Source organism: Metopolophium dirhodum, chromosome 2, assembly GCF_019925205.1.
Source record: "Metopolophium dirhodum isolate CAU chromosome 2, ASM1992520v1, whole genome shotgun sequence".
Lineage (NCBI taxonomy): Eukaryota > Metazoa > Arthropoda > Insecta > Hemiptera > Aphididae > Metopolophium > Metopolophium dirhodum.
The window spans coordinates 38,157,419-38,169,685 of record NC_083561.1 but is presented as its reverse complement, the minus strand read 5'-3'; the positions used below and the strand labels follow the sequence as shown (position 1 = coordinate 38,169,685).

At 30.2% G+C, this 12,267-nt stretch overlaps 5 protein-coding genes across 7 annotated transcripts; 3 read left to right on the top strand and 2 right to left on the bottom strand.

The window, feature by feature from the left end:
- The first annotated feature begins 75 nt into the window (after positions 1–75).
- Positions 76–1,673, top strand: LOC132937850 (pyridine nucleotide-disulfide oxidoreductase domain-containing protein 1). 2 transcript variants are annotated; one of them, XM_061004423.1, is made up of 2 exons: positions 108–215; positions 385–1,673. In XM_061004423.1, the coding sequence occupies exon 2, from the start codon at positions 474–476 to the stop codon at positions 1,623–1,625; it is 1,152 nt and encodes a 383-aa protein (XP_060860406.1). In that variant the 5' UTR covers positions 108–215; positions 385–473; the 3' UTR covers positions 1,626–1,673. The 2 variants fall into 2 exon arrangements, with proteins under 2 accessions (XP_060860405.1, XP_060860406.1); XM_061004422.1 differs by having other exon boundaries at positions 76–1,673.
- On the bottom strand, positions 1,568–2,846 carry LOC132937852 (pre-mRNA-splicing factor 38). Of its 2 annotated transcripts, none has more exons than XM_061004426.1 (2): positions 2,597–2,846; positions 1,568–2,524 (listed from the first exon to the last, which is right to left on the bottom strand). In XM_061004426.1, the coding sequence occupies exon 2, from the start codon at positions 2,504–2,506 to the stop codon at positions 1,688–1,690; it is 819 nt and encodes a 272-aa protein (XP_060860409.1). In that variant the 5' UTR covers positions 2,507–2,524; positions 2,597–2,846; the 3' UTR covers positions 1,568–1,687. The 2 variants fall into 2 exon arrangements, with proteins under 2 accessions (XP_060860409.1, XP_060860408.1); XM_061004425.1 differs by having other exon boundaries at positions 1,570–2,524; positions 2,620–2,845.
- An 861-nt stretch (positions 2,847–3,707) lies between these two features.
- Positions 3,708–4,945, bottom strand: LOC132939081 (prefoldin subunit 5). The gene has a single exon (XM_061006099.1). It carries the CDS (start codon positions 4,762–4,764, stop codon positions 4,318–4,320), a length of 447 nt encoding a protein of 148 aa, XP_060862082.1. The 5' UTR covers positions 4,765–4,945; the 3' UTR covers positions 3,708–4,317.
- A 182-nt stretch (positions 4,946–5,127) lies between these two features.
- Positions 5,128–7,852, top strand: LOC132939080 (prostaglandin E synthase 2). The gene is made up of 4 exons (XM_061006098.1): positions 5,128–5,660; positions 5,729–6,135; positions 6,191–6,403; positions 6,469–7,852. The coding sequence occupies exons 1-4, from the start codon at positions 5,355–5,357 to the stop codon at positions 6,698–6,700; spliced, it is 1,158 nt and encodes a 385-aa protein (XP_060862081.1). The 5' UTR covers positions 5,128–5,354; the 3' UTR covers positions 6,701–7,852.
- A 1,898-nt stretch (positions 7,853–9,750) lies between these two features.
- LOC132938634 (transmembrane protein 208) lies at positions 9,751–11,831 on the top strand. The gene is made up of 5 exons (XM_061005571.1): positions 9,751–9,969; positions 10,057–10,212; positions 11,031–11,167; positions 11,263–11,347; positions 11,412–11,831. Exons 1-5 carry the CDS (start codon positions 9,964–9,966, stop codon positions 11,562–11,564), a joined length of 537 nt encoding a protein of 178 aa, XP_060861554.1. The 5' UTR covers positions 9,751–9,963; the 3' UTR covers positions 11,565–11,831.
- Positions 11,832–12,267: the final 436 nt, after the last annotated feature.

Genomic DNA, 12,267 nt, shown 5'->3' with positions numbered 1-12,267 from the left:
TTGAATTATTTTTTGATTTATTAATCTCTCCCTCTTCAGTATTTTCCAAAATGATTGATAGTGTTATCACTTGGTAGAATTTTAAATAATTTCAAAACCGTAAAATATGTTTATATTTTGTTCTCTGTTTAGTTTATACTTTATGTGTTTTGAAAATTTATTATATAATATAAAAATATTATGTAGTTTATAAATTGTAATCGAGATTATGGAATGTGAGTACCGTGCAACTATTATTATTATCAATTATCATAATAAATAGCACAATGAGTGAGAACCAGCAAATTGACTCTACTTACGTTGTGATCGGTGGTGGTATAGCTGGTATTAGTTGTGTTGAAGCTTTGAAATTGTATACAACAGAGCCAGTGCTTTTAATTTCAGAATCGCCAATTGTTAAAGTGGTCACTGATATAAAATTTTACACCAAAATTGCTGCGGGATTCAAAGTCGAAGATAGAAATCTCCAATGTATGGAGAAAACAGAATACATAATAGATAAAATTATAGCAGTTAATTCAATAGAGCACATTATTTATACAGCAAATCATCGGGAAATCAAGTATAAAAAATTGTGTTTGTGTACAGGCGCTACTCCAAAACTGTTGGATGACAAAGATTATGTTATTGGATTGCGTGATACACATTCTGTGGAGTATTTTCAATCAATTGTTGGTACTGCTAATAGAGTATTGATTGTTGGTAATGGTGGTATTGCAACAGATTTGGTGTATAAGTTAAATGGTATTGAAATTATTTGGATTATTAGGGATGAATACATTAGTTCACATTTCCTGGATGCTGGAGCGGCAGAATTTTTTAGTAACTACCTAAACACTCAGCAATCAAGTGACAAAGTAATAAAAAGATTTAGATATTCCGGAGAACGTACCTCTGGAGCTGCACTAGGTCCTGACTGGCACTGTGGTGCAATATTTGGAAACCATGGTGGTAAAAATGTTATCATTGAGTATAAGACTGAAATCAAAAATATTTCTAAAAGCGATACAGTAAGAGTAGAATTAACAAACGGGAAAGTGTATGAATGTGATTTTGTTGTATCTGCTACTGGAGTAACACCGAATAGCAATTTGGATATAAGAGACGGTACTAGTGTTGACATTGCTAGTGATGGTGGTATTAAAGTAGACTGGAAAATGGAAACAAGTCTGTCAGATATCTTTGCAGCCGGTGATGTATGCACTGTAGATTGGACTTCTGAACATTGGTTTCAAATGAGACTGTGGACTCAGGCGAGACAAATGGGAATGTATGCAGCCAAGTGCATGCATTCTAAACACATAAATGAAACACTGTTGCAAGACTTTTGTTTTGAACTGTTTACGCATGTAACATCATTTTTTGGTTTCAAAGTTATATTATTAGGCTTATATAACGCACAAGGATTGGACAAGAAGGAATGCGAGTTATTGGTTCGTGTAACCAATGGTCAAGAATACATAAAATTAGTATTACAAAACGGAAGAGTAGTTGGTGCAATGCTTATTGGAGATACAGATCTCGAAGAAATGTGTGAGAATTTAATACTGAACCAAATCGATGTAACTAATTTAATGGACGATTTGTTAGATCCTAATATTGATATAGAAGATTATTTTGATTGAGTTCAAATGATTTATTTGTTGAAAAAAAATATACATGTATTTACAAATGAAAAAGTGTTGTTTTATTTTCTATAAGGTGATCTTGACCTATGTCTTCTTGATCGTTCTCGATCATGACTTCTACTCCTTCTATGACGGTCTCTATCTCTTCTATCGCCCCTATCACGATCTCTTCGATCTCGATCTCTATCTCTATTCCTCTTATCACGCTCTCTGTCTCTTCTTTTTTCTTTTACAGGGGAATGTTTATTCCTGTGTTCCTTTTCTCTTCTTTTATCTGTAGGCTCTTCATCATCTGATGATTCAACACCTTCTTCTATGTCCTCTTCAAGTATAGACACTTTGGGTTCTAACTCATTATTTTCTTCCAGCACATGTCTGCTTTGTATACGTGGCAATATAACGTCACATACACGTTCGTCTCGTAGCAGTGAGTCAATAAATTCATCAATGTATATAAGCTCGAACTGACCCTCCCGATTTTGTCTTCTTAACTTACGACTGTCTGCCAACAATGGTTCCAGATATTTATAACAATCCACTGACGAGCCCGTCAAACGCATATAAAATGCCCCAAGCGCGCGGACATATTTGAATTCTTCGTTTTTTATGAACTCCACAATTATGTCTTTTTCTGGTTGTATTTGCAACATCTTCAACGTCAAACACAAGAAAGGTGTGGGTTTGATATTACCTCCAAATACTCCTCCTATAAATCGCATCAACATGGCCTTGTCCACCAGTAACTCGGCAGACAAAGCAAAGCATTCTTCTTTCCAGAATTTATTGTCGTAAATACGAGACCGGATGATCTTTTCTATCAAATACTGAGGATTTGTCCCGTGAATGGTTTTTGCATCTTTTACCGTTCGATTGGCCATTTTTTTGTCGAGTGCTCACTGTTAAATAATAGTAATTGACACGTTGTATTAGAGAATGATCAATATAAAAAAAAAAAACATTAAACTCACATAATATTAAGTATTAAACCCACCTCACGGGCAACGGCGCCCAGATCAGCTCACCGGCCACTGCTAACTCAAGTCACTGATCACTATCAGTGGTGTCTGATGAGCAGTACTGAATACTAATTAACCAAGTACTTTAAAGTTTAAAGTTTTTTCTACCCGGTCGGCCGGTATGACGACTGCTCTGCAAAAAGTCTATGCCCCATGGTGTATCGTGTATTCGTGTATGTACTATGAAATATTATGTAAACGACAATACGACATGACACTGGGACAGCTGCTGCATACCTGTGAATAGAGAAAACTGGAAAACACGACAAAACGCCGATTATAAACCAGCCCCACGTCCTACAAGCAGGCTAAAATACAGTGTTGCCACGGTCAATAAGTATAACGGACAACATATAGTACAGTTGTATCCATCACCCAAATGGCCAGTTGTAGCTTTCTAGCATGTCTACTTAGCCTAGCGCCCTAGCCCCTAGCCATGACCACTAGGTTTGGCCTTTGAGTAGCTTAGTGCTTTTTAGTATACATCATAAAGCATGACAAATTATAATTTAATTTGCCATGGCATAGAGCTGCTTCTGCCAATCTGCCATAGACCTTAATAAACTCGTTCGACGGAACATGCATGGTTGACGGGGTAGAGTGGTGCGAGTAGAGTAGTACCCATGTATAGAGTAATATTACTCTATGGTACCATGATATAATTAGCACAGTCATACCGATTTTATGATGCATTAATTAGGAATGGTTATAGTGATTATAAAATTGAAGTATGGCATTTGGGGGTGTGCCCCCCCCCCCCACAAGTTCCACGGGTCTGTGTCATCTACATAATTTTAGCACCCCCAGTGTTTGGCCTCTAGTTGCGCCTATGGGTATAATCCCGATTTTAGATAAAATATCTCAAATCGTGGGTATAAAATGATATAATACATGTTTTGAGTTCGGATTGAATCAAGTCAGTAGACAGTGATGTGCGCTTCACCTGAAATCACTTTTGAACAATTTGTTTTGGCTTGTTTTATTTTTTATATTAATACTGTAATTTATACTCAGGTATATGCTTGAATACATTAATCCATTGCAATAAAATATACAGCATGAGTATGACATTATATTATTATTTTTTATTAGATAAAAAAATTTTGTTAACATTATTACACATAAATATATTATGTACATTCATTAACATATTTTCATTAATATGATTAATATTATAGATTTTTATAGGAAGGTGCTTTTAAATTATAATAATTGATAAAATAGTGATAAATGTCCTTACATTTTAAAATTTGAAACTAGCCAGTTGGAGATGCTTAATAGCAGACAGCATTTAGCACCCTCATATATTAACCATAAAGCATACAAACGCTGTTACTTAATTTTGTATAAATATTCTTATGATAGTTCAACAAAACATTTAAAAATGTGATCTATTAATAATTTATATATATTTTAACTGTTAGAATCTTAAATACATATAATATTTTAATTCAATAATTGAACACATGCATATTAAATTTGTTAACAGTAAAAATTATCAATGCAATACAAAAAATATGCTTCGATAAGAAGGACAAGAAGCAGTACCAATCATTTACAGAAAATATTTAATCAAAATTTGATTAGTTTAATAAGTATTAAAAACAAAAAATAGCTTTATATCAATTAAATGTTAGGAAAAAATAATTAAAAAGTGTTAGCATAACTGTTGTTCATTTATTTTCAGTTTGAGCTTGTTGTAATTTCATCTCTAGTACTTCAGTAACAACATTCTGTAACTTCTGTTTTTCTAAACCAATCTGTTGGATGCCTTCCATACGTTCCACGAGGAAGTTGACACGTCTTTTGAAGTATTGAATTGCGTCGTTAATCTCGAGCTTCAAAAAATATCCAGCCCCTATGCATACAGTCACATGCTCAGGATTGGCTAATTGTCCAGCAGCGTACATAGACTTGGTTAAAGGAATCATCATGGATGTACCAGATGGTCGTCCTTTGGCACTTTCCAGCGCCTCTTGTGAACTAATGTACCTTTTCTGTGCCATCTTCAAAGATTGCAACGAGTCTTGTATTAAACTAACTTCTTTGTATACCTGTTCCTTCATTTTTGCCAATTGCTGCACGTTTAAATTGTTCAGGTCGATCATTTTCCCTGCCATGGCTAAATAGGTATAACTTGAAAAGGAATTTAGAATTATTAAACGATTAAACTGTGAAGATTTGAAATCGGATGTCTAATGTATTCAGTAATCAGTGTCGTAGTCACCGTCTAGTTACTATAAGATACTTTTTTTTAAAGTTAGTCTACTCTGTGCTTGGATCTTATATTCTTATCAACAAACATGTGCCTGCCAGAGCCGAGTTGATAAGCCAGTGCATGCACCGAAAATTGACACCAAAAAAATAAATATTGAACATGAAGTTAAAAAGTTTTTTGATTTGTGTAATCTGTAGATAGTAGTATCATACATCGTGGTAGATATTAAACTTATTTTTATATCAGAGTATTATTTAATATTTAGACGATCTGTACTCTGAATGTTATTATGTTAGTAATGATCTATTGATCTAAAATTTTAAGTTTTAGTTGTTACCTGTTAATCATTTTATTTGTTAGTTTAAAAAGTTTAAATAATTGACCGAATTAAACCTGGCCGTTTTTAATTAGGTAAATGTATTAAAAAAACAAGTGTAGGTACATATATACATTTTTTTGTGGGAATCTAAGTGACATTGAAGCTTGACAAAAATGGCATTGCGAGTGGCTGTTGCCCGCTTAAAAACAGTTGCTGGAGGACCATCTATATTACGTATAAACAATACATTTAGTCGTTCAAAACATTTCAATAGTGAGTCACCACTAGCTAAACATGCTAAAAAACGTACCAGCACAGTACGTTTAATAGGCGGTGGTGTGGCCATTGGTGTCGTAGTTGGAGCAGCATATTCATATTTTTCGGATTCAGAGAGAAAATTGCCCGGTGCGATAGTAAATACTCCAACACAAATACCGATCTTGAAGACATTACCTACTGATCTGAAGGTCACCCGTAAAGTATGGCATTACTCTCAACTTTAGTGACATTTAAATGTATTGTACATATTTATAATTTACAATTTCAGGTACGGCACAATAATGAGGAGATAGCCAAATTTATTTTATTTCAGTATCCAACTTGTCCATTTTGTTGTAAGGTACGAGCATTTCTTGATTATGTAAAGGTGCCATATGATATCATTGAAGTAGACCCTATTCTCAAACAGCAAATAAGTTGGTCAGATTATAAAAAAGTTCCCATTCTATTAGTAAAATCAAGTAATGGTTACCAACCACTTACCGATAGTACAATGATCGTATCTGCTCTGGCTTCTTATTTAAAAGATAAAACGTTTACCATTGAAGATATTGCAAATTTTTATCCATCAATGTCCTATGTTGATGTAGACGGAAAGAGAAAGACAGACATTATGAACAAATATTTTATCATGAATGAAGACGAATCTGAAAAATCAAAACGATTAAACTTTGAGTAAGTTGTTATATTTAGAACTAATCAAATTAACATAATATGATATTTTTTTTAGAAATGAAAGACAATGGAGAAAATGGTCTGATGATACTTTGGTCCACGCGCTTTCACCAAATGCTTACCGTACTCTATCGGAAGCTGTTGACTCTTTTAAATGGTTTTCAATAGCAGGCGAATGGGAGAAAAATTTCCCTTTTTGGGAAACAAGTCTTATGATATATGGTGGTGCCTTTATGATGTGGCTAATTAGTAAAAAATTGAAGAAAAAGTAATTTTATTAAATTATTAAATAATTTAGAATAATTTATGAATACAATAGTTAATGTTTTATAGGTACATGCTAAAAGATGATGTACGTCAATCATTATATGAAGAATGTAATACATGGGTAAAAGCAGTCGAAAAAAATGGTGGAACTTTCATGGGCGGTAATAAACCAAATTTGGCCGATCTAGCTGTGTATGGTACTCTTTCAAGTATTGAAGGCTGTATGGCTTTTAAAGACATACAAGAAAATACTAAAATAAATGTGTGGTTTAGTAATATGAAAAAGGTTATACTATGATATTGTTCCTATATTGTTGCCATTTCTTAAAATGCATTTACAAAATAATAAATAGAATGAAAAGGGTCAGTTATTTAATTTAAGAAAATTAGTTGTTCTTTTTAATTACACTGAAAGTATTTGTTTTTAACAAAAATAAGAAATTTGTTATTATATTATCCTAGTTAACTTTCATAATATATTAACTTTCTTGAATCAATCAATCATACAAAATAAAACAGTTCTGTCCCCAAGTGAATGCTTTTATTTTTTTTTTGACACTGCTGCTGTTTATTATTTATTTTATAAATATATTTATACTCTACTACTAATAGGTATTTCAATTGAGAATGAAAATTATTTACAAAGCTGTATTATTTTTCTTAGTACAACTGTTCATCATTAATAACATAAGGCAATCTATTGCTTCAAACTAGGTGTGTATTTATATATTAATGATAAGTACCAATGTAACATTAATAAATCAACAAATTATTATTCAATTTAAAACTACAATCGCATACACTATGATCACTTACTATACACTTACACAACACAATATAATATACCTAGAAAACAATCTATATTGAACTCCTTTTTCTATTATAAACAGCTCATTGTCACCACTCGCGCTGCGTAAATATTCACCTAGTTAAACTTAAAATGAAAATAAAAAACTAACCTTAATAGTTTCGTGTCTTTAACTTTTAGTACCTTCATTTATGGGTGTATATTAAATATTTAAAGAAATATATTTTTGTATAAAAACCAAAGGAGTAAATGTTTATCCCTCATGAGTGAATGTGGCATCAAAAACCCCGCAAGTAGTGACGGATTAAAAAAAAACTGTATTTTATATTTGTATTGTAGCAAAATCTTTTTTTATACTAAAAAATCAAGAAAATAGTTCAAACTTATATCTATATAATTTGTATTATGTTAATGTATTGATATACTACTTAATACACTTATCAGTAGTTACTAGTTATCACAATTTACCAAAATATTCATCATCGCTGTCTGTATTAAAAGCTATTAAAATCACAAGTTGTATTTTCATCAAATGTATTAAATTATTATGTTAAATAATCCAATTATAACATTTTCTTTACTTTTCATTTATTTGTATAATGCAAATTATGTTAATAATGAATATATAATAATATATTTATATGATTTTGTTTACATGAAAAAATCAACATTTTGAGAAAACACCATAAATTTATAATGAAAAGTGGGTAAGTGGGTCGCTGTAATGATCGGTGTTAAATTCGAATTCTATGATATAAATATATAATGTCAAAAAAAGGTTCTGAGCGAATACTGTTAACCTAGGATATTTTATTATATTTATATTGTTATAATACGGTAGCCTGTAACTTAACATAAATAATATTTTTAAATTATAACACATAACAAAATTGTTCTTTTTCGTTTAAATATCTATTTCATCCAAAACTTGAACTCCAAATAACTATAAAACAAAAATATGTTTAAATATTTTTTAGATTTATTACTTACAGAATGGACAAGTTCCATGGAACCTTGTTTTAATTTTTTAATTCTTAGCTATGAAAATTGAACATTTTATACATTTTTAACAGCAAAATAATTTGTAAATTTAAAAAGGTGGGTAAGTGGATGTCGCTCTGCTGTACAGTAGGTTACAAGTGGGTCACTGTAATGGATGGTGTTAAATTTGAATTCAATGATATAATATTGTATAAGAAAAACAATTCTGAGCGAGTACGCTTAGGTTAGGAAAATTGAATTTGATTTACTTGTAGGGATTTTTTTGATAAAGGTAGATAAACTTATAAGGTATCTTGTAGGTATTACATTTTCAAATCTTTGATTTAAATAGAAAAATTTTTATGAGTTTCTAACTCAAAATAATGTGCACATTTTCGTGAATTTTACGTATTTTGTCAATATTTGAACTTAAAATGCTTATAAAAAAAAAATTGTGACTGGATTTCTAATATTTTTCATTTGATTTTGAAAAAACATATTAAGAGCCTACTATTAAATTTGCAAGCTTTTGTACCCAACAAATATAAATTTATTGATGTTCATAGAATAAAAAACTAAAAAAATTGGAAACTGAAAATATCCGTAAATAGCTCAAAATAAGTCAAAATATTTTGAAAATGTTTATATAAACATTCAGTCAAAATGTTATGTAATCTACTGTCATTTGTTTTTAGAGTTACCTAGGTACACCAAAAACCATAATCTGCATAATTTTGCATAAAATTCCCGTTTTTCCTTAATTTTTCTTTTGTTTTTCACGGTGCTTTTGAAAACTACTGGGAAGTTTTAACTTTTGACCCTCCAAAGTACCAACTAGATTCGAGTTTTGGACAAGTACCTATACGGCTATACATAGGTAACTTATAATTCATATTGTAATTTAATTACCAAAGAAATATACGTTCTACAACACTGTGTAATTTAGAGGAACAGGCGGGATAATGCATTACAATAATAGAATGTTCATAAACTTGTGGACCAGTTTGTATGGTTAAATTTGATACGCGAAGAACAACTGAAATAGAAAACCAGAATAGGTTCATTGTAGATCACAAAGATTTTTGTAGAATTAACGATTTATCAATAGACCTTTTAGGTATTACTGTATTAGGTACTGAGTATAATATATTATATGTACTTATATACCTACTGCTTATCCAGATTCCTGACCACCCCATGTGCGTAATACTAATGAATTAATATACATATCATCTACTCGTATAGTCGTATAAGTACCACGGCTTAAGATAGAATCTAAAGCCGTGACAGGTACCTATACAAATAGAGTGACACATACACGAATGTGTATTACATTATTTTTACATTTTTATAATCGCAAAATGTATTAATGTTGGCATATTCATATCTCGCAGAAGCAGTTTGTTGATACTTAGATCATATCACGGACTACTAAATACAACAACTGTCAAGACTCTAGATCTAAAAGTTGGTAACGCTCTTCCGTCAACCGTGTGTAACAAACCGAGACCACGACAGACGTCGTGTCTACACGCGTCACTATGACTGTGGTAGTGTGGTAGAACCAGTTGAGTTATCACATCGTTGATAACGATTTTAGCTGTTATCAAGTGTCAACTAACAAATTAAAATTCGAAATAGAAATTAGAAAGGAAAAGTTAAGCTAATAAATTATAGAAGTGCCTAATTTTTCAACCCAAAATATAAAATTTGTGACTAGTTATCTAGAGACAATTGTGTTTTATTAGGAATTAATCGAAAGACTTCGAGTAATGGCGGTATGTAAATATATGAATAGTAAATACTTATATTTAATAGGTGGTTAACAGGACTAATACTATGTACATTTGATTTGTCTCTAACAGCCCACAAAAGGTAAAACTGGCACTAAAGGCCAAAAACAAATACTTGAGGAGAACGAGGCCACATTGAAGTTTTATAGAAATATGATTGGAGCAGTTAGCGCTGTATACATAATAGTTCATTTAGCTATTGGAAATGTTTTTTCTCTTACAAACATTGTAAGTAAAATATTATTATATACAGTCAATGATTTATTGAAATAAATGTAATGATTTGCTTTTCTAAGACGTCAAATATTTTGTGTAGGTAAACATTAAAAATATAGTAGGTAAATGGAATAGTTAGGGTTTTATAATTTTGAATGAAGAAAAATAATGTTATGCTATATTAAGTATTGTGATGAGAAGGGATTCTTTTAATTGTTCTTAATCATTGTATTTTGTATTTAATTATTTCAAATTATATTTTAGTATTTTAGTATGAATATTACTTTCAAAAACATCCTGCTGTATGATATAGGATGATTTCTAGCAGCAACTTACATGAAAATAATTAACAATTATACATTTTTTTTAATATAATTAATTATATTAACATAAAGGAAATTAAATATTTCCATTATCTTGGTTGCAGTTTAGTATAACATTGACATAGTGTCATGTATATATTTAATTAGAACTGAATTATTCTATTTTTTATTTTTATATTATCTTAATAGTATTTGGAACGCAGAAACAATTAGTGTTATCTGATAATATGATATTTTGTGCTGATTTAAGTCCTAAATGTGTTTCTGTCTGGGAATAAGTAGTGCCGAATGGCTACAACAATTTTACCAGTCTATAGTTTCTGTGACCGGTTTTCTCTACTCTAATTAAGTTCCTACAGCTTGAATTGATTGTAGATTATTGTACAACATTTAATTAGTTTTGAATTAATGCATATTATAATAATTGTATTAAGTATTTCATTAGCATTGGAATATTTTGTTTTAACTTTGTAACAATATTGTCAATAAATAATTTTTTTTATACAGTTTCTATATACTCTTGTTATTGCATCACATGGTGGTAGCTATAAATTTATGGCATACATGTCAGTTGCTAAATTTACTGAAAATGGTCAGTTACTTGATGCCGGTACAGATCTCAACATGGAAGGTGGTTTAGCCGAGTAATTATATAGTATTATTGTTATAATTAAATTATCATGGATATTTACTATTTGCATCTATATTTTTTAATTTATATAATGTATTTTTTTTTTAGGTATACGAAAGACTTGATTATATTAACATCCGGTTGCCAATTATTATCACTTATTTCTAATTACTTTTGGTTTCTATGGCTCCTAGTAAGTTGAAAAAAATAGTTTTGTACGATTGTGTAGATATTAATTCATGAATTACATTTTAAAGGCACCTGGTCAAGCATTCTGGATATTATGGAAAAACTTTTTAGGACCCTATTTTATGCAAAAAGCACCAGAAGATAATTCACCAGAAATAAATGAGAAAAAACAAAAGAAATTGGAAAGGAGGAAAAAACGACAGCAAAATGTACGGTTTTAATGATTTTGGTTGATATATTGAGCTTAATTATTATTTTTAAAATAAATTATATTTTTGTTATAACTTTGAATTTTTTTTTTTATACGACTTGATATAACATTTTATAATTATATCTATACATTGTAATTCTATTTGTGTATTCTTTAAATAATATGTTCATATTTGTAATTATTAACATCTATAGTCAATTACTATGCTTATTGCTTTTGATGAATGTGCTAAAATATGTTATGTATTGATAATATATCAAAAATTCATTAAGTGAAATGTTTAAAATGTATAAAATTTCTAGTCACAGGACATGTAATGAACTATTACAGTGCTTTTCGACTTTATAAGACTTAATAAGCAATCCATTTTCGTTATAATTTCTTTTTGCTACTCACATAGAGCTCACATGACCTCAAATTGTGTAGCGTATTTTATTTTTTTTGCTTAGTATTTGCACTAACAATAATTAGAATATTTATTAATATTGATCATGTAGGTAGGTACATATATTATAATTTTTATAAAAAGTACCCAGTTACTCTTTTATAGTTTTATCATCACATTACTGATAAAGAGCCATTGATCATAACGCCTAGTCAATATTCACATTTATTAGGCATTGTCATAAATGACTAATAAATAATATTGATTCCTACATAAAACAAGCCTATAGTTTTCAATTATTAAGTTCTCTTCACTTCTCATCAACATT